This window comes from Pongo abelii, chromosome 21, assembly GCF_028885655.2.
Source record: "Pongo abelii isolate AG06213 chromosome 21, NHGRI_mPonAbe1-v2.0_pri, whole genome shotgun sequence".
NCBI classification, from domain to species: domain Eukaryota; kingdom Metazoa; phylum Chordata; class Mammalia; order Primates; family Hominidae; genus Pongo; species Pongo abelii.
This window is the reverse complement of record NC_072006.2, coordinates 49,158,222-49,178,696: the sequence shown is the minus strand read 5'-3', so window position 1 is coordinate 49,178,696 and position 20,475 is coordinate 49,158,222. Positions and strand designations below refer to the sequence as shown.

The window sequence follows — 20,475 nt, the reverse complement described above, 5'->3', positions numbered from 1 at the left end:
TACATGCCACCACACCCAGCTAATTTTTTTTTTTTTTAAGTTTGTAGAGATCGGCAATCACTATGTTGCCCAGGCTGGTCTCAAGAGATTCTCCTGCCTAGGTCTCCCAAGGTGCAGGGATTACAGGCAGGAGCCACCACACCTGGCCCTGGGTTTTCAACCATTTTTAGGGTCAAGACACTGGCCTGGCTCACACATCCCAGAAGGACTAGAGTTATTTTTGAAATCTTCTTTTTTTGAGTCAGGATCTCACTCTGCCACTCAGGCTGGAGTGTGACGGTGCAATCTCAGCTCAACTGCAGCCTCAACCTCCCAGACTCAAGTGATCCTCTCACCTCAGTCTCCCAAGCAGCTGGGACTGCAGGCAAGCACCACCATGCCTAATTTTGTTCATTTTCTATAAAGATGAGGTTTCATCCTGTTGCCCAGGCTGGGCTTGAACTCCTGGAGAGCCCATGCTCTTAATCAGTAATTGTTGAAACTGTACTCTGCTACCCTTCAGTATAGGGGTCTTAACCTTAACCTGACAGTCCATGGATCCCCCTCAGGGAGCTCATGGATACAGTTTAGGGAGTCTGTGAATCTGGATTGGGGAAAAAGTGACATCTTTATTTTCACATTAGCGTTTCCTTCTATTATGAATATGGGCAACAACAAAAAAACCCTGGCAGTATTAGCCATGAATTTGTCATGAAGAAAAAGAAAATATTTTCATATCACATTAATTATTGCTAATCTCGGCCGAACGCAATGGCTTATGCCTGTAATCCCAGCACTTTGGGAGGCCAAGGTGGGCAGATTGCCTGAGGTCAGGAGTTCGAGACCAGCCTGGCCAACATGGTGAAACCCCATCTCTACTAAAAATATACAAAAATCAGCTGGTTATGGTGGTGGGTGCCTGTAATCTCAGCTTCCCAGGAGGTTGAGGCAGAACCCAGGTTCTTGAACCTGAGAGGCAGAGGTTGTAGTGAGCCGAGATCATGCCACTGTACTCCAGTCTGGGTGACAGAGTGGGACTTCGTCTCAAAAAAATAAAAATAAAAATAATAAAAGAAGCACATACTGCTCTTACTTCAGTATTTTGGCCATTATATTTTTTCAATATAATTTTTTTGTACACCTAAGAATCTTATTTTATGCATTTAAAAATATTCTTAGGGCCAGGTTTGGTGGCTCACGCCTATTTTTGGGAAGCTGAGGCGGAAGAATTGCTTGAGCCCAGGGGTTTGAGACCAGCCTGGGCAATACAAAAAATAATTAGCCAGGCATAGTGGTGCTCCTATAGTCTCAGCTACTTGGGAGGCTGAGACAGGGGATCACTTGAGGCCAGGAGTTGGAGGCTGCAGTGAGCTGTGATGGCACCACTGCATTCCAGCCTGGGCGATAAAGCGAGACTCTGTCTCAAAAAAGTTTTTAAAAAATATTCTTAGAAGGGGTCCACAGGCTTCATCAGATAGCCAAAGGGCCGGACGCAGTGGCTCACGCCTGTAATCCAAGCAGTTTGGGAGGCTGAGGCAGGTGGATCACCTGAGGTCAGGAGTTTGAGACCAGCCTGGCCAAAATAGTGAAACCCCGTCTCTACTAAAAATACGAAAAATTAGCTAGGCATAGTGGCAGGTGCCTATAATCCCAGCTACTCAGGAGGCTGAAGCAGGAGAATCACTTGAACCCAGGAGGTGAAGGTTACAGTGAGCTAAGATTGCACCATTGCACTCCAGCCTGGGCAACAAGAGCAAAACTCCATCTCAAAATATATATATATATATAGTTAAGAACTTCTGTCAGTCAGTAGTTAATAATGATAAAATTTAGCAAAGCTAACACTTACGCAGCCTTTACCATGAACTTGATAGTGGTATAAGTATTTATATCCATTAATTCCTTTAATTTTCATAATTATTTGTATATAAAACAAAATATAGGCCAGATGCAGTGGCTCATGCCTATAATCCCAGCACTTTGGGAGGCTGAGGTAGGAGGACTGCTTGAGCCCAGAAGTTCAAGACAAGCCTGGACAACACAGCAAGACTCTCCATTTCTACCAAAAATTTTTTTTAAAAAATCAGCTGGGCACAGTGGCACATGCCTGTGGTTCCAGCTACTTAGGAGGCTCAGGTGGGAGGATCACTTGAGCCCAGGAGGTTGAGGCTGCAGCGTGCCATGATCACATCACAGTCCTCCAGCCTGGGCAACAAAATAAGAACCTGTCTCTAATAAAAAATAATAATAAACCAAAATATATAAAATTGCATAAGATAGGCCAGACGCGGTGGTTCACACCTATAATCTCAGCACTTTGGGAGGCCAAGGCGAGCAGATCACCTGAGGTCAAGAGTTCAAGACCAGCCTGGCTAACATGGTGAAACCTCGTCTTTACTAAAAATACAAACATTAGTAGGGCTTGATGGCGGGCGCCTGTAATCTCAGCTACTCAGAAGGCTGAGGCAGGAGAATTGCTTGAACCTGGGAGGCAGAAGTCGCAGTGAGCCAAGATCGCGCCATTGCACTCCAGCCTGGGCGACAAGAAGGAAACTCTACCTCAAAAAAATAAATAAATAAATAATTGTATAAGATATATATATATATGTAGGCTGGGTGTGGTGGCTCACACTTGTAATCCCAGCACTTTGGGAGGCTGAAGCGGGCAGATCACAAGGTCAGGAGTTTGAGACCAGCCTGGCCAACACAGTGAAACCCCGTCTCTACTAAAAATACAAAATTAGCTGGGCGTGGTGGCAGATGCCTGTAATCCCAGCTACTCAGGAGGCTGAGGCAGAAGAATCGCTTGAACCCGGGAGGTGGAGGTTGTAGTGAGCCAAGATGGCGCCACTGCACTCTAGCCTGGGCGACAGAGCTAGACTCCATCACAAAAAAAAAAAAAGAAAAAAAAATATATATATATATTTATAATCCCCATTTTATACCGTTTGTCCTGTTAAAAAGATGGTCACCCCAGGTGTGCCTTAACTCTAAGCAATCCAAATTTATACATTTCCTTTGTTCTAGGAGTCCTCAAGAAGGTCCATCTCCTGAAGCTGTATGCAAGGTGTATGATGAATAATTACAACAATCACTGTTTCACTACTTATCAAACACAGACACTGTACATGCAGCCTCTTTAGTAGTTCTCAGGATACCTGGAGAGGTGAGCAATGTTGCTCCCACTTTATAAGAGTAAACAAGGTCCGAAAAGCAAAGCCACTTGCCTCAGATTCTACAGCTAGGTAATGGTAGGACTGGGGTTTACATTTAAACCTGATTAACTTTAAAATTCTAGCTTTCAACCATGTTACCACATCAAATGTGTATGCATTTGCTTGGAAAGAAGGACCTATAGCTTTTTATGATGTGTAATCAAATTTACTGATGCCTAATTTACATGTGCCACAGCCTTCTCTCGCATTTTTCAAAAGGATCTTAACCTAAAAGACACCCTTTTTTCCTCCAAACACAAGGCTCCCTGAAGTATGTTTACAATTGGACTCAATAGCCAAAAGAGAACTTCTAGACCACTTCCTCAGAACCCAACATCACATCATTCAGGCGGGTCCCCCCATCCTGTCACTCACACTGATCTCTTTGGAAAATTCCTCATTCCCACTCCAGCTCCCTACCTCCTCACAGCCAAGTCAAACACTGCTGCTACTGCGACTTCTTCCAGGCAGCCTTCCGTTCTGTTCCACTGAGCTCCTGTAGCTCTGCCTCCCATACTGTCCCCCATCTTATAATCCACTTGAGTTAGTGATGGGCTGACTTCCTCATTAGACTACAAGCTACTTGAAAGCAAGGATCACATCTGATTTGCTCCTGTTTGCCACAGAGCCTGGTAAAACAGCAGGTATTTAAGTATAGAATGAATAAACACTGGATCATCTTAAAAACCATCTGGGCGCTTTTTTTTTTTTTTTTGAGACAGAGTCTCGCTGTCGCCCAGGCTAGAGTGCAGTGGCGTGATCTCGGCTCACTGCAAGCTCTGGCTCCTGGGTTCACGCCATTCTTCTGCCTCAGCCTCCGGAATAGCTGGGACTACAGGCGCCTGCCACCATGCCCGGCTAATTTTTTGTATTTTTAGTAGAGATGGAGTTTCACCGTGTTAGCCAGGATGGTCTTGATCTCCTGACCTAGTGATTCGCCTGCCTCGGCCTCCCAAAGTGCTGGGATTACAGGCATGAGCCACATCGCCCAGCCTCTGGGAGCTTTTTAAAAAAAATAAAAAGCCCAGGCCCTATACCCCAGGGATCCACAGTCTATGTCTGACTCAGGTGTGTGTATTTAAGAATTGCCGAGGGGGTTGAAATGAGAAGCCAGGGTCGGAAAGCCATCCAGTGAGCCCAGTGTCCTTATCTATAAGGCAACATCTGCTAAAGCTCATAGAGCTGCTGATGGGCCAGTTGCCACATCTCAGGGGCCTAACAGGGTTGGGCACACAATTGGTGCTCCAGAAATAGGGACGAACAAATGAAGAATGACGAAGTCCAGCCCTCTCACTTTCCAGATGGGAAAACGGAGGCCCAGGAGGGTGATGTCACTGGCAGAGGCCAGACAACAAAAGTCAATGGAAATACTAAGATGTGAATTTCTGGAATCTGGCATACAGTAGGCACTCAATAAATGCCAAGGTTACAGTGAGCCCCAAGTCCAGCTGTGCGACTGGGACTATATTTCTACCGTCTTCCCCTCCAGCCCAGACAAGGCTGCAGATGGGCTACAAGCTCCAACGGGGTCAGCAGAGCCCCAGAAGGGGTAGCCGGCACCAACCCCCTGGAGGCTGCTGGGTGAGAGGACAGAGGGGTGGGGTTGTGGGGGGATGGTGGTGAGAGGATGGAGGGGAACGCTGTCCCCTGGAGGTGCCCCCAGTCCTCACCTTCGCACTGGTAATTACTCCATAGGGAGAGAACTCCTTCCTCAGCTTGTCGTCATCAATGGAGTCATCCAGGTTCTTCACGTACAAGTTCACACCCTGGGAGGGAAGAGAAACTGCTGGATGGCTCCTTCCCCTCCAAGCCCCAACTGCCTTGGGGAGAGCAGGGGGCTGACACAGGCACAAGGGGCATGGGGAGCCCCACCAGCCCAGCCTCCTGCTCCCCGTCTCCCTCAGCACCCAGGTACCCCCATCCCTCAGTGTGCCTATCACATGCAAGCTGTAGCACCTACATCCCGAATTCCCCTGCAGTTCTCACACATCTGCACTGGTCCCAGCCTCACCACAGCTATTCCCCATTTCACAGATGGGGCCCATGAGGATGTCCCAGGTCCCATGGCAGGCTGAGGTACAGAGCATGCCCAAGCCAAGCTCTCCAGATGGTGGACGTCGGGCAGCAGGAAGCAGAGCTCCTTGCAGGCCGGCCCATGACCAGAACCCTAACACAGGCGAGCTGCCCCTCCATCCCCTGCCAGCCCAGGAACCTCGGGCACTTACTCATGTTGGTGTCAGGTGCCACTCTAAGCTTTCTCATACATTTTGATTTTTTTTTAAGACTTTTTTTTTTTTTTTTTTGAGATGGATTTTTGCTCTTGTTGCGTAGGCTGGAGTGCAATGGTGCAATCTTGGCTCAGTGCAACCTCTGCCTCCTGGGTTCAAGTGATTCTCCTGCCTCAGCCTCCCAAGTAGCTGGGATTACAGGCATGTGCAACCAGGCCCAGCTAATTTTGTATTTTTTAGTAGAGATGGGTTTCTCCTTTCTCCATGTTGGTCAGGCCAGTCTTGAACTCCTGACCTCAGGTGATCTGCCCGTCTCGGCCTCCCAAAGTGCTGGGATTACAGGCGCGAGCCACCACGCCAGGCCACATTTTGATTTTTAATCTTCACAACAACCCTGCGTGAAGGAAACTTTTACCCTTGTTTTACAGACAAAACGGAAACACAAAGAGGCTAAATAAGTTGCCCCAGATCATACAGTAGCTAAGTGGCAGAGACAGGACAACCCAGGCAGACTAACTTCAGAGTCTGTGCACCTCACTATTGAGTGACAGCTGCCTCTAGCACCTTGACTTTTCTCCTGCCAGACCTCCCAAACACAAAAGTGTATGAACATACAAGAGAACAGAGACCACACAATTGTACAGCATAGCATCCTGCTCTCGCAGATTACGTGACGTGTATTTTGTTCTGCGGGTCTGAAAGCCCCTGGACACGCTGTATGTACATAACAGGATGCATGTGTTTCTCAGCTGTATGTACATAAGAGGATGTATGTGTTTCTCAGCCTCAGACCTAGTGACATTTTGTGCCAGATAGTTCCTTGCTGTGGCATTGTCCTGAGCACTGTAGGATGTCTGCCAGCATCCCTGGCCTCTACCCCATGGATGACAGTAGCACCCCACCACCCACATGACAATGAAAATTCTAGACATTGCCAAATGTCCCCCAGGAGGCAAAACTGCTCCTCACTGAGAACTACTGAGTATGTGTTCGTGTTTTTGTGTGGATGTATATATTTATATGCCCCTCTCCATGAAGGATCTAGAACTATTGTGAAAAATCTTAGAGGGGGGCCAGGCACGGTGGCTCATGCCTGTAATCCCAGAACTTTGGGAGGCCGAAGCGGGCAGATCATCTGAGGTCAGGAGTTTGAGACCAGCCTGGCCAACATGATGAACTCCATCTCTATTAAAAATACAAAAATGAGGCCAGGCACGGTGGCTCACACCTGTAATCCCAGCACTTTGGGAGGCTGAGGCGGGCAGATCACAAGGTCAGGAGTTCGAGACCAGCCTGGGCAACATGGTGAAACCCCATCTCTACTAAAAATATAAAAATTAGCCAGGCATGGTGGCACGCACCTGTAATCCCAGCTACTTGGGAGGCTGAGACAGGAGACTTTCTGGAACCCAGGAGTCAGAGGTTGCAGTGAACCAAGATCATGCCACTACACTCCAGCCTGGGTGACAAGAGCAATGCTCTGTCTCAAAAAAAAAAAACCTTAGAGGGGTTCACTTCCCAATGAAGTTTTAAATTGCACTGATCTACAATATATTTACAATATTCACTTTTTTTTTTTTTTGGAGACAGAGTCTTGCTCAGTTGCCCAGGCTGGAGTGCAGTGGTGCTATCTCGGCTCACTGCAAGCTCCACCTCCTGGGTTCACGCCATTCTCCTGCCTCAGCCTCCCAAGTAGCTGGGACTACAGGCGCCCACCACCATGCCTGGCTAATTTTTTGTATTTTTGGTAGAGACAGGGTTTCACTGTGTTAGCCAGGATGGTCTCGATCTCCTGACCTGGTGATCCGCTCGTCTCAGCCTCCCAAAGTGTTGGGATTACAGGCGTGAGCCACCATGCCCAGCCTACAATATTCACTTTAATTATTAACTCCATATAATTCAAAGGCTGTCCAACATTCCAACTTTTGGATGTCACAGATTTGGCCTGATTATTCTCAACCAGGAGTAGGATTTCCTCTAGGGGCATCTGGCAATATGTGGGGTACTTTGGTTGTCTGAGACTAGAGGATGCAACTGGGATTGAGTGGGCTGGGTGGGATGCTAACCAGTCCCACGTGAAGGATTATTCTAACCAAAAGGTCCCCAGCACCCCTACTAACCCCTATCATGGTTGGACAGTTGGGTTGTGCGCAGTTTCTCACTGTTATACATCAGGCAGCGGGGGCCATCCCATGCTCATTCGATTCCCGTCTTGAGCCAAGTGCCCAGAAGTAGGTTAACTAGAGCAAACAGTCACCACTCAGGGCCCCTGACACACAGCTGCTCTCACACAGAAGTGGCTGCCACCAGGAAGCCTGACCTCACCTGGTAACGCCTCAGCCGGTCCTGCTTCATCTGCTCAAACCTGCGCTTCAGTTCATTCTGCCGCTCCACGCGCTTTTGGGCCCGGCCTGCGTACAGCAGCCGCCCGCTCACCTCCTTCCCGTTCATATGGACCACAGCCTGGGGAGAGGAGGAGGGAACATGCTTGGTAATCACTCAGATGTGGCCCTGGCCCAGGCTCATCTTCTGGATCTAGAGGGGCCACTTGCAAACAAAGCTGGCCACACTAGCTGAGAATAATCAGTACCAGGACAAAGGCCATTTAAGTATACCCACTTTGGCTCACACCTGTAATCCCAGCACTTTGGGAGGCCGAGGGGGACACATCATCTGAGGTCAGGAGTTCGAGACCAGCCTGACCAACATGGAGAAACCCCGTCTCTACTAAAAATACAAAAATTAGCCAGGCATGGTGGCAGGTGCCTGTAATCCCAGCTACTTAGGAGGCTGAGGTGGGAGAATCCCTTGAAACTGGGAGGTGGAGGTTGCAGTGAGCTGAGATCATGCCACTGCACTACAGCCTGGGTGACAGAGTGAGACTCCATCTTAATAAAATAAAAATAAAATTGAGATTTGCAAAGTTTCCCATATTTAAAATGTAAATATGGCCGGGCACGGTGGCTCACGCCTGTAATCCTAGCACTTTGGGAGGCCAAGGCGGGTGGATCACTTGAGGTCAGGAGTTCGATACCAGCCTGGCCAACATGGTGAAACCCCTTCTCTACTAAAAACACAAAAATTAGCCGGGCATGGTAGCGGGCGCCTGTAGTCCCAGCTACTCGGGAGGCTGAGGCAGGTGAATCACTTGAACCCAGGAGTCAGAGGTTGCAATGAGCCGAGATCACGTCACTGCCTTCCATCCTGGGTGACAGAGTGAGACTCCATCTCAAAAATAAATAGATAAAAATAAAATAAAATGTAAATATTTATATATTCCCATATTTTAAATGTGTATTACTAAGTGAAAGAAGCCAGTCTAGGTGACATAGTCTCTGTCCCAGAAAAGGCAAAAGTATGGAGCCAGTAAAAAGATCATTGGTTGCCAGGGGTTAAGGGGCATAGAGGAATGAACAGATGGAGCCCAGGGGATGTTTAGGGCACTGAAAGTAGCCTGCATGATACCATAATAGTGGATACATGTCATTATGCATTTGTCCAAACCCCTAGACTCTACACCAAAAGTAAATCCTAATGTAAACTTGGGACTGTGTGTATTAATGATGTGTCAAAGTAAGTGAATCACCTGTAACAGATGTAACCCTTGGGAGCAGGACATTGACAATGGCAGAGGCTGTTCTTGTGTCGAGGAATGGGGTATACAGAAAACCTCCATACCTTCCACTAAACATTGCTCTGAACCTAAAACTACACCAAAAAAAGAACTTAAAAAAAAGAACTTAAAAAAATTTAGGTTCTAACTGCAACTACACATGGATAATTTGAACAAAGTAGCAAGCATAATTCTCTCATAATGGCATGACAGCATCATCAACATCCTTACTTTGAGTTGGATTTCACGGCACAAAATAATCCTCTTTGCTAACTGTGAGAGGCTTTTTGTGTGTGAAAATGGCATCTCGCTGTTTTGCCCCGCTGGTCTCGAACTCCTGAACTCAAGCAGTCTTCCCACCCAGCCTCCACAAGTGCTGGGATTACAAGCATGAGCCATCACATCTGGAGAGTTTTTAAAAAATTAGAGACAGGGTCTTGCTATGTTGCCCAGGCTGGACTCAAACCACTGGGCTCAAGAGGTCCTCCTGCCTCAGCCTCCCATGTAGGCTGAGACTACAGGTGCACACCACCACACCTGGTGGAAATTGATTTAAGTGGTCAGTTCATGAGTAAATATTTTTATATAATAATGACTTTTGCATCCCTACCTAAATATTCAGTTCTGCAGCCATCAGGGCTTAGAAGTGACCAAAGAATGAAGCCCTTGGCCTTTGACCACAGGAAGGTAGGGCTCTGTCTGCACACAGGACTCTCCCACCCTTTTGGCTTAGGCCGGGGGGGGATTTTCTTCCTCTCCACAGGCAGCTGGGACCCTCTTCTTAGTCCCAGCTTGGTCTGCCTGCTGCGGAACAGAGCCATGGGGAGGCTCCTACCTTCTGGGCTTCCTCATGCTTCTCAAAGTTGACAAAGCCAAAGCACCGCGAGTGGCCGCTGTTGTCCCTCATCACCTTCACACTCAGCATTTTCCCTGCAAAGGACCAACCTGGCTTAAAGGGAAGTCTGGGAAGTCCTCAGGAAACCCCAGGAGAGCCCCTCCTCCCTACCAGACTTTGGAAGGGAAGAGGAAAAACAGCGATACCCCCGCTCCCTTGGGGACACACCCACCAAACTGGGAGAAGAGGTCCTGCAGGCCTTGCTCGTCCACATCCACCGGGAGGTTCTTCACGTAGATGTTGGTGAACTCCAGGGCCCGCGCCCCCAGCTCCGCCTCCCGCTCCCGTCGAGACTTGAAGTGGCCCACAAAGCTGTAGACACACCACACTGGCTGATGGCTGTGGACAGCTACCAGCCATCAGCCACTCCCAGGCCAACTCCCGCTCAACTGCTGCCCTTCTCCAGGCTTACATATCCCTCATCAGGAAACTGGGCAGGACAATACTCCTTAGTATTGTTGGCTACCTCCAACAGCCAAGATATTATATTATGTTCCAGAGCTTGTCCCCAGCAGAAGGTTAAGAAGATTTCATTCTTGCGACAAATGCACACATAACTACTATTATATACCAGGCAGCTGAGAGCACAGAAGAATGAGCCTGGGAGTCAGACAGACAAGGGCTTGAATCCTCGCTCTGCAGGTGCCTAGCTGTGTGACCCTGGGCAAGCTACTTAACCTCTCTGAGCCTCAGAGTTCATTGTTGTAAAATTGGGACTCAAATTCTCATCATGGGGCTTTGCTTATTAACATGTATTGGGTGCACTGGGGAAGCAGGGGTAAGTGAATTAGACGCAGTCAATGCTAGTGTTGCTATGGGGGGCATTGACTAAAATCACTTAAATACAAGATTAATTTTATTTTTATTTATTATGTTTTTGACACTCAGTTTCGCTCTATCGCCCAGGCTGGAGTGCAGTGGTGCGATCTCAGCTCACTGCAAGCTCCGCCTCCTGGGTTCAAGTGATTCTCCTGCCTCACTCAGCCTCCCAAGTAGCTGGGATTACAGGCATGTGCCACCACACATGGCTAATTTTTGTATTTTTGGTAGAGATGGAGTTTCACCGTGTTGGCCAGGCTAGTCTCGAACTCCTGACCTCAGGTGATTCGCCCACCTCTGCCTCCCAAAGTGCTGGGGTTACAGGTGTGAGCCACCACACCCAGTCACAAGATTAATTTTAAAAGTTCATCTCCAAGTTCATGTAAACACATCTAGGAAAGTACCCCAGATTTTAAAAATAAAAATAAATTCTGATGGTATCTATAGCACGTTTAGCACAAACAAAGTTGTACCAGGCATCAAAATTTGAAGAAAACTGAGCGGCAAAGGTGAACTTGAGTAAATTGGAGCTAACGAAGAGCATTCTTCTGAGAACTGGGAAAAGCCCACCAAGATTTGTTTGACAGGTGGACTGGACCCTCCCCTGAGTAACCCTGGACAAAATGACTCTCAGTGCATCCCCCAGCTCAAAGCCACCTTCTCTCCATGGCCCTCACCATGGGGGCTGGCCCCTCAGATGAGCAAAATCAAAATTCTGGGCAGGGAACAGCCAGAGGCAGATTCTCTCTATTATCTGCCTCTCAGTTTTCCCATCTGTGTAGTGGGGATGATATCAAAGTTAACAGTATGATGAGGGCAGGCTAAGCATATTCCTACTTTTCTTTCTGCCAAAATCTCATGAAACACAAAAGGTTTAAAGAAAAAGCCAGACGTGGTAGCTCATGCCTGTAATCCCAGCATTTTAACACTTTAGGAGGCTGAGGCAGGAGGATCACTTGAACCCAAGAGTTCAAGACCAGCCTGGGCAACAAAGTGAGACCCCCATCTCTACAGAAAAAAAAAAAAAATCAAAAAATTAGCCAGGTATGGTGGCATGTGGTCACCTGTGGTCCCAGCTACAAAGGAGGCTGAGACAGAAGGATTACTTGAGCCAAGGAGGTCAAGGCTGCAGTGAGCTGTGTTCGTGCCACTGCACTCCAGCCTGGGCTACATAGCAAGACCCTATCACACACACATACACCCCATACTGAGAAGGCTGGAAAACAGATGAAAACACTGAGTCCATTGATGATACGACCATTAGCCAGTCCCTCTAGAGTTTTAAAATCACCACTTCCTTTACCATACTCTAATGCAGATCATCAGCTCCATCTTTATGTGAGGAAAGAGTCCCTGAGATGTTGAGCAGCTGCTCCGAGGTCACACTTCTAGGAGGGCTGCCTGCCGCTCAAGTGCCTGGTGCCCATTAGCAGCTTGAGGGTAGCATCGATTGCTAGTCGGTGGTGCCATGCTTCTGTCCCTGCAGCCTCTGCCCCTCCCTCGGGCCCAGCCACTCACACTTTGCGGTCATTCAGCAGCATCCCATTCATGGTGTTGATGGCCTGCTGTGCGGCCTCATGGGTCTCAAAATGGACAAAGCCAAAACCCCGGGAGCCATGCTCGTCACACGCCACCTGGGCCGCAGGGAGGAAGGACAGGAAGAGTACTGACAGAGGGTTCAGGTAGAAAGGAATGGCAAAGGTGATCATGACCAGTCTCTGCATGCCTGCTGTGTGCATGGAAAAGGCAATCCTGCATGTTAGGGATGGGATATGGAAGCTCAGAGAGTGCCACCACTCAAGTTAACGGATTAAGGAAGGCTGGCTGCAGTGGCTCATGCCTGTAATCCCAGCACTTTGGGAGGCCGAGGTGGGCATATCACTTGAGGTCAGGAGTTCGAGACCAGCCTGGACAACATGGTGAAACCCTGTCTCTATTAAAAATACAAAAAATTAGCCGGATGTGGTGGCGGGTGCCTGTAATCCCAGCTACTCAGGAGGCTGAGGCAGGGGAATTGCTTGAACCCAGGAGGTGGAGGTTGCAGTGAGCTGATATTGCACCACTGAACTCCATCCTGGGTGATAGAGTGAGGCTCTGTGTCAAAAAAATAAAAACAGAAAAGAAAAAACAGATTTAAGAGGGAGAACGAAATGAACACAGGTTTCATCTATACTGCATACTGGCTTTTAATTTTCTTCCTAAGGCAATGGGCAAAAGGGTTAGATTCAAACCCCCATATCTGCATCCTTGTTTCTATCAACAAACTAGAAACAACCTGGATATTCATCAAGGGGGAGCCTCGATGGTACACCAGTCTACTGTATGTGCACAGTTGAAGAGAATGTGGTAGGCTACATGGCTGACAGTCTTGTTAAGTGAAAAAAAAATCCATTCAGGCTAAAGCAGGCATCTACACATTGGAAATTTTGAAAAAGACACATAAGTTGTTTTCATATTACTTTTGGGGACTAGGGCTGAAAGAAATGGAGCCTTCTTTTTCACTTTCTTCCCTTCCACATTGTTTAAACTTTGCCAATTCATGAATTACTGCAACAACAAACTCATTTCAATTTTTTTTTTTTTTTGAGATGGAGTTTCACTCTTGTTGCCCAGGCTGGAGTGCAATGGCGCAATCTTGGCTCCATGCAACCCCTGCCTCCCCAGTTCAAGCGATTCTCCTGCCTCAGCCTCCCGAGTAGCTGAGAATACAGGTGCATGTCACCATGCCTGGCTAGTTTTTTGTATTTTTAGTAGAGATGGAGTTTCACCATGTTGGTTAGGCTGGTCCTGGACTCCTGACCTCAGGTGATCAACCCACCTTGGCCTCCCAAAGTGCTGGGATTAGGAGCATGAGCCACTGCACCCAGCCTCAATTTTTTTTAAAGATGCACAATATCCTATTCCCATTCTGTAACCCTCCTGACTCAGGCCAGCAGGACAGAACTTGAGAACAGGGAAAGACCTTCTAGTTCACATAGTCCCCACCCTCTTGTTGCACTCGCAGAAAGACCACTAACTCCCACTTCAAGGCGACTGTGACTCCACTCATCCTGGGCTCAGCTCAGCTAGTGGCATTGTCTGCCTGGATGACAAGCACCGCCTCCCAGCCTAGCTTGCACACTACCACTGGGATGCTCTTTCTAAAATGTAATTCTGACCGCATCCCTTCAATCTCTAGTAGCTTCTATCCACAGTACTATATCAGCTTGGCATTTGAGGCTCCCCAATGGGTGCTGCGTAACAGATCTTGCTTCCAAACCCATGCCTTGCGCATACCCCTCCACCTCTCATCCTAAAACAGGGTCCTTCCACTTTCAACTCAAGCCTCAGCTCGGCCATTCAGATTTAACCACATTGACTGGGTCCCCACTGTGGATCAAGAACCTGCGAAGGGCATTACATACTTCCCTTGTTATCTATGCCACGAGAATCCTTCCAGGCATTTCTTAACCTCTGAGCCCCAGAGGGAAAATGAGAATAAATGACTTGTCCAAGGTCAGCCAACAGAAGTAATTCTTTGATTGTTACAGTTATCACTTAGAAGCTTAACAGTGTGCCAGGTACCCTTTTAAGGAGTATACATGTATGCAGAAAACCTAACACACAGAAAGTACGTGATAAATCTGCCATTATTATTGTGAAGAACTTAATACACAGTTAAGAGTCTCTTTCTTCCTTTGATCCTCAAAGACAGGAAACAGCCCCGTCTCTCTGTCACAGATAACCCTTAGTGCATTACTACATCTCCTCAAGTCTACCTGCTCCTCTGAGCCACAGGGATAGCCTCTTATTGACCGGGAATTTGAGAGCCCTCATTGAGAATTTAAGGATTATGCTTGGCACACAGTAGCACTTGATAAAAGTTCTGACATGCCGGGCGCGGTGGCTCACTCCTGTAATCCCAGCACTTCAGGAGGCTGAGGTGGGCGGATCACAAGGTAAGGAGATCGAGACCATCCTGGCTAACATGGTGAAACCCCATCTCTACTGAAAATACAAAAAAATTAGCTGGGAGTGGTGGCGGGCACCTGTAGTCCCAGCTACTCAGGAGGCTGAGGCAGGAGAATGGCGTGAACCTGGGAGGAGGAGGTTGCAGTGAGCCGAGATCGTGCCACTGCACTCCAGCCTGGGTGACAGAGACTCCATCTCAAAAAAAAAAAAAAAAAAAAAAGTTCTGACACATAGGCTACAAAAACTGTCCCCATCCTCCCTAGAATAGCAGACACTCCAAAGGCTACAGAGTAGCCGATGAACCATCCTCATAAAATCTAGAGGCAGAACACCCAGGTTTAAGCACTCTGTTCCGGACATACTGACCTGCTATATGGCCGCTGATCCTCAACATCCTCATATAGAAAGTCAGAGAAATAATCAGAATCCTTCTCAAATGATATACATCCATTGGCTCAACAGATATTTATTGAGCACCTAATATGTGTCACATCTTATTCTAAGTATTAGGATACAATAATGACTAAGAACAAGATCACTGATAGAACTTACATCTAATGTAAGACAATCTTAAAAACAAGATTTAATAACTTAATTGCCTTGATGGCCCCAATTAATGGCCTTCCTATAGCCACACCCTTCATCCTATAATTTCTACTCCGCTCTCACTCTGAATGTGGGCTGGTCTTGTGACTTGCTTTGGTCAATAGAATGTAGTGAAAGTGGCCAGGTGTAGTGGCTCATGGCTGTAATCCCAGCACTTTGGGAGGTCAGGAGTTCGAGACCAGCCTGGCCAACAGGGTGAAACCCACCCTGTCTCCACTAAAAATACAAAAATTATCTGGGCATGGTGGCTCGCACCTGTAATCCCAGCTACTCGGGAGGCTGAGGCAGGAGAATCGTTTGAACTCAGGAGGCTTGAACCCAGGAGGTTGCAGTAAACTGAGATCACGCCACTGTACTCCAGCTTAGGCAACAGAGTGAGACTGCATCTCAATTAAAAAAAAAATGTAGTGGAAGTGATGGTTCCAGTTCTGCATTTAGTTCTCAAGAGGCCCGGTGTGCTTCCACTCTTGTCTTCTGAGCCCCTGCCATTGCCATGAGAATACCATGAGAATAGCCTGGACTAGCCTACTGGAGGACAAAAGGCCATAGGGAGGAAAGCCGAGATGTTCCAGCTGACAGCCAGTCACCCCCTCATACACCCAGCAAGAGCTCCCACTCAGCTTTCAGTGGGCATAGAAGGGAACCCAGCCAAGACCAGAAGAACTGCCCAGCTGAACTTTGCCCATTGCCAACTGTGGCATTATGAGCTAAATAAATGTTGTTGATAGCCACTAAATTTGAAGGTGGTTACACAGCAAGAGCTGACTGATACACAGGTAATGTCTGATCATTCATGGAAGATGAAACTGAAAGAACGGCTATCATTCAGGTGCTTGCTGTACCTGAAACTTGACTGAAAGGACCTTGTAAACTGTAAAGAGAGGTGTTGCTTGTCATCCCTCTACCAGGCAGGTAGTTGACACCGATCCACCCAAAGACGTATACCCTTCATCCTCTACCTTGCAAGAGAGGATGTTCCCAAAGGTGGAGAAGGTATCATATAAAGCCTTGTTGTCAATGGAGTCCTCCAGGTTCTTGATGAAGATGTTGCCCACACCTGACTTGCGAAGTCCTGGGTCTCGCTGGGACCACATGATGCGAATAGGCTGGCCTTTGAGCATCTCAAAGTTCATTGTGTCCAGTGCCCGCTCCGCTGGACAGAAGGAAGAGGAGAGAAATTAGCAAGTTAAGGGAATTTTCTTACCTTGATCACCCACCCCTCGAGGTGCTTAACTGGGAGCCAATAAACAGAAAGTCATTGTCTGGGTCCCAGACAATAAGCCAAGATAAGAGCCCAAATAACCGAGATAAAAGCCCAAAGGCTCAGGAAGGATAAGCTGAGAATTAGTGTGTATGGTGCTCCCCCAACCTTCCAGTTATGATCTCATTCAACTCCCTGCAGCCACATGAGCATGGATTCCTGCCCCCCATTTTACAGGTGGGAAAACTGAGACTAAGAAACATGAAAGGTCTGTGGCAGTGTCAGGTCTATTCTGGCTTCTAAAGTACACTGAGTGGATAAGAATGTCCATATGACAAGGGGTGGCAGCACTTTGAGGAAATTAAAACTCAGAGGTGCTGCAGGGCAGAGCTGAGGTTAGATCTCAAGCAGTCGGGCTCTGGGGAAAGTGGACATTACCTCTCTGAGCCTGTTCCTCACCTGTAAAGGGGGAATGATGATAATATTACCTACTTTTCCACACCTAACAAAGGGAGATACTACCAACTACCAGGTTGTTGGAGGGACTGAAAAACAAAGAAGGTATGCAAGGGGCCTTGTTTGTAACTTTGTGCCTGACACAAAATAATGTCTCAAAACAGCAGCCCATGCCCAGCCTCCCGCCACTGCTGCAGCCTGTGTCCCTCCCAGGTCATACATGTGACCTGTTTCAGGGAGTCTGCTAGTGCAGACAAGGAAGGGGGCTGTGGGGAACAACACAGTGGAGCAAGTTTCAGGAAGCCGGGCTTCTCCACCTAGTCTTACCATAAATACCTGGGGCAAAACCCTTCTCTCTGCAGCACGGTTTCCATCTATGAGGTGGGGCAAAAAGGCCGAGTCCCACTTCGTTCACAGGGCTTGGAGGAAGACGGGAAGAAGCAGGAGGTGGAGCAAAGCAGAACAAAGAGAAAAGTGCCCAGGAATCCAGCTCAGTAAGGGGCGGGGAACAGGCCCCGCGGAACAACCCCTTCCCTAGCAAACCACCCACTTAGGGAACCACCCGGTCCACCCAGGCGACCTGGCGCAAGGGATCCCTCTAGTGGACCCCGAGCATTTTTTGAGTGAGTTTCTGGAGTCTTACGTCAGAATGTTAAAGCCACTATTTTTGTTGTTGTTTGGTTTTTTTTTTTTTTTGAGATGGAGCCTCGCTCTGTCGCCCGGGCTGGAATGCAATGGCGCAGTCTCGGCTCACTGCAACCTCTGCCTCCCGGATTCAAGCGATTCTCGTGCCTCAGCCTCCCCAGCAGTTGGGATTACAGGCGTCCGCCATCATACCCAGCTATTTTTTGTATTTTTAGTAGAGACAGGGTTTCGCTGTGTTGGCCAGGCTGGTCTCGAACTCCTGACCTCAAGTGATCTGCCCACCTCGGCCTCCTAAGGTGCTGGGATTACAGGCGTGAGCCACCGCGCCCGGCCTTATTTATTTATTTATTTTAGGTTATCACTTAAGAGCGTTTACGAGGTAACAAGTGATACAAGAGAGAACTTCATCATAGACACCAGTTCTCCATTCTTTATGCTATCGGAGAATAAGCCTTAGCCCCATTTTGCAGATGAAAAGGTGCAGAGGGTGAAGGCTTGCCCAAGCTCACACCCTAGTGGCAGAACGCCCTTGAAACCCGGTGCTCTTATCTTCATCCTCTCCACTATCAACAGAAGTGCAGGCAAACTCATCGGACAAACTCTAATCAATGCTATCAGCTCTGAGAAAGCGGCCTTGCGGCCTGGAGGCAGCGGTTTTTCAGAGCCTGTGCAGGTAGAGGTGCCCAGTGTGGATCTCACGTCGCGCTGGGAAAGGCCTGAGCCCAAGGCTGGGTTCTCCTGCCTCCCCGCTCACCAGCTGTGTCGCCTTGGGCATCTTCCTCACCAGGTGCTTTGAATCTCTCATCCTCACAAGCACTCTATAAGGCAGCTAGGACCCCCATTTTCCAGACAGGCATCTGAAGCTCAGAATGGTCGAGTAACTTGCCCAGAGTCACACAGCTGCTGGGCTTCTATCCCTGGTCCGCCTGACCCCCACCCCCGCCCCCCGCCCCGCCACAAAGCCTATATCTGTTTTCACTCGACCCTAATCTCTCTCCTCTGTAGAGGAATAGCAGTAAACCACACTAATTACCAATTCCCGTCTCAGGGGCCAGGCCTCTGCCCACGCCCTGTTATCTTTGAGCCTCAGTTTCCCCGGCTGCAAAGTGTAAGATGAAAGCGCAAGCGGCCCAGTTCCGGCTTCTGGCTGTCCGCCTGCTTGTCCGTCGGTCCTTCCCCTCCCGCCCCATCCCCGGGGCTCACCGTCCGCGGGCTGCTGGAAGTTGATGTAGGCATAGCCCAGCGAGCGCCGGGTGGCCACATCGCGGCACACGCGGATGGACAGGATGGGGCCGGCGGGAGAGAACTTCTCATAGAGCATGGCCTCGGTCACGTCGGGGTGCAGATCGCCCACGTAAAGCGAGGCAAGCGGGTAGCCAGAGCCGCTGGCGTTCATGGTGGGCAGGGGGCCGGGGCTGCGGGGCAAGCAGGAGCCGGGTCACCCAGCGGCCCCGCGCTCACCCGGGCGAGAGCTCTCCTTCCTGGGCGCGGGCCCGCCCCTTCCCTTTACCGCCCCCGGGTCCCTGCTCACCAATCGTGGGCGCGCTCGGACGCCCCTCCCCGGGATCCCTCCTGGGCCCACACCCCACCTGCGAGCACTTGGGGGATCTAAAAGCTACAGGTGGGGACACCTCTGACCCCGCCCTAGGAGGCGGAAAAAGCCTTCAACCTGGCCTTGAGCAGGGCTGCGGGGACTTGAATGCTCTCAAAACCCCCAGCTCTTTTGAAAGGGCCGAGGACTGGGACAGAATAGATCATCATCTTTCTGAATCCGTTTCCCTTCTCTGTAAAATGGTAATGACTCCCTCTTGACAAGAATGAAAGGAGACCCAGACCGCGCTTTTTGCGTTTCACACACAAGCGGAATTCCGAACAGGCCACTGTTTCAAAGCTTGTGTAGAGAATTTTACCCTGCTCCACTGAAGACGTCTTCCTCCAGAGAGCCTGATCCAGTCCCACCGTTTCGCACCAAGGATGGAAATGGCTTTGAGACGTGAGAACTGGAGACCACTAAGGCCTTTCTTGGTACTGGCTCATATTACCAAGACCCCTTTTCCTGGGATATTCCCTGTCCCTCTGCTAAGCCATTACACATCCATTACACCAGCGAGGTTCACTGAGTTACTTGTGGCTCAGCCTAAATGCGAACAGTTGGGAACTAATAGCAGAGCAAGACCTAAACAGAGCAAGACTGTCAATCTGAGCTTGCAGCGTCAATCTATCTGTGGTATAGGGACATTAAAAACAACACAAAAACAAAACTACTACTCCACTGAGCACCAATACTTCACTTTTCCTCTGATAGGACTTTCCTGGTCTCACTGATCCAACAGAGCAGGTACGCCCCCACTGACTTTTGGTTGAGTGTGGCTTCAACAGGTGAAACAGCTCCCAAACTAGGGACAGAAGGTGCTCATCTGGCTGTCCAGCCTCAGAGTAGCAAGGAAGCACTAATTCTAATCTTGGGCTAAAAAAGACCCCTCTATCCTGATTTTTTTCTCTTCTTGTGGTAATGTGGATGTTTTCAGAAGGGGCAAATCCTGTGAGGAACCAGCTCTGCAGGCCACCATACAGTGTGAGGACAGGTGAGAAGCCAGCTTGGTGATGACCAAGCCTTACGCAACCATAGGTTACCTGTTTCACTGGCTTGGTTGTATCTCAGGGTTAAAAAATGGGGAAGGGATGGGGGGCTTGAATACAATGCAAAATAACTGTCCATACCAAATCTTAGAAGTCACTAAAGAGGACCTAATACCTGCATGGTTTGTTGTGGAAGGTAGAGAGGTATCAAGTAACGGGTGGAAAGAGGCTGTTTAATTAATGGTAATTTCTTCCCCTGGATAACACCTTGACTTCTGGTCCTAAAT

General features: G+C 48.7%; 1 protein-coding gene across 6 annotated transcripts in view; it reads right to left on the bottom strand.

Moving 5' to 3' along the window:
• Positions 1-20,457, bottom strand: part of PABPC1L (poly(A) binding protein cytoplasmic 1 like) — a 29,578-nt gene extending 9,121 nt beyond the window's left edge. For all 6 annotated transcript variants that reach the window (XR_010138714.1, XR_008516951.2, XR_008516952.1 and 3 more), the window contains exons 1-7: positions 18,812-20,457; positions 16,266-16,459; positions 12,268-12,383; positions 10,103-10,242; positions 9,871-9,965; positions 7,748-7,885; positions 4,865-4,960 (exon numbers count right to left, since the gene is read on the bottom strand). Coding sequence is in view for 3 of the 6 variants with exons in the window: in XM_054541809.2 (XP_054397784.1) it covers positions 4,865-4,960; positions 7,748-7,885; positions 9,871-9,965; positions 10,103-10,242; positions 12,268-12,383; positions 16,266-16,459; positions 18,812-19,004 (972 nt within the window). In the remaining 3 variants the exon portion in view is untranslated. The remainder of the gene's footprint in view (positions 1-4,864; positions 4,961-7,747; positions 7,886-9,870; positions 9,966-10,102; positions 10,243-12,267; positions 12,384-16,265; positions 16,460-18,811) is intronic.
• Between the last annotated feature and the right edge of the window lie 18 nt (positions 20,458-20,475).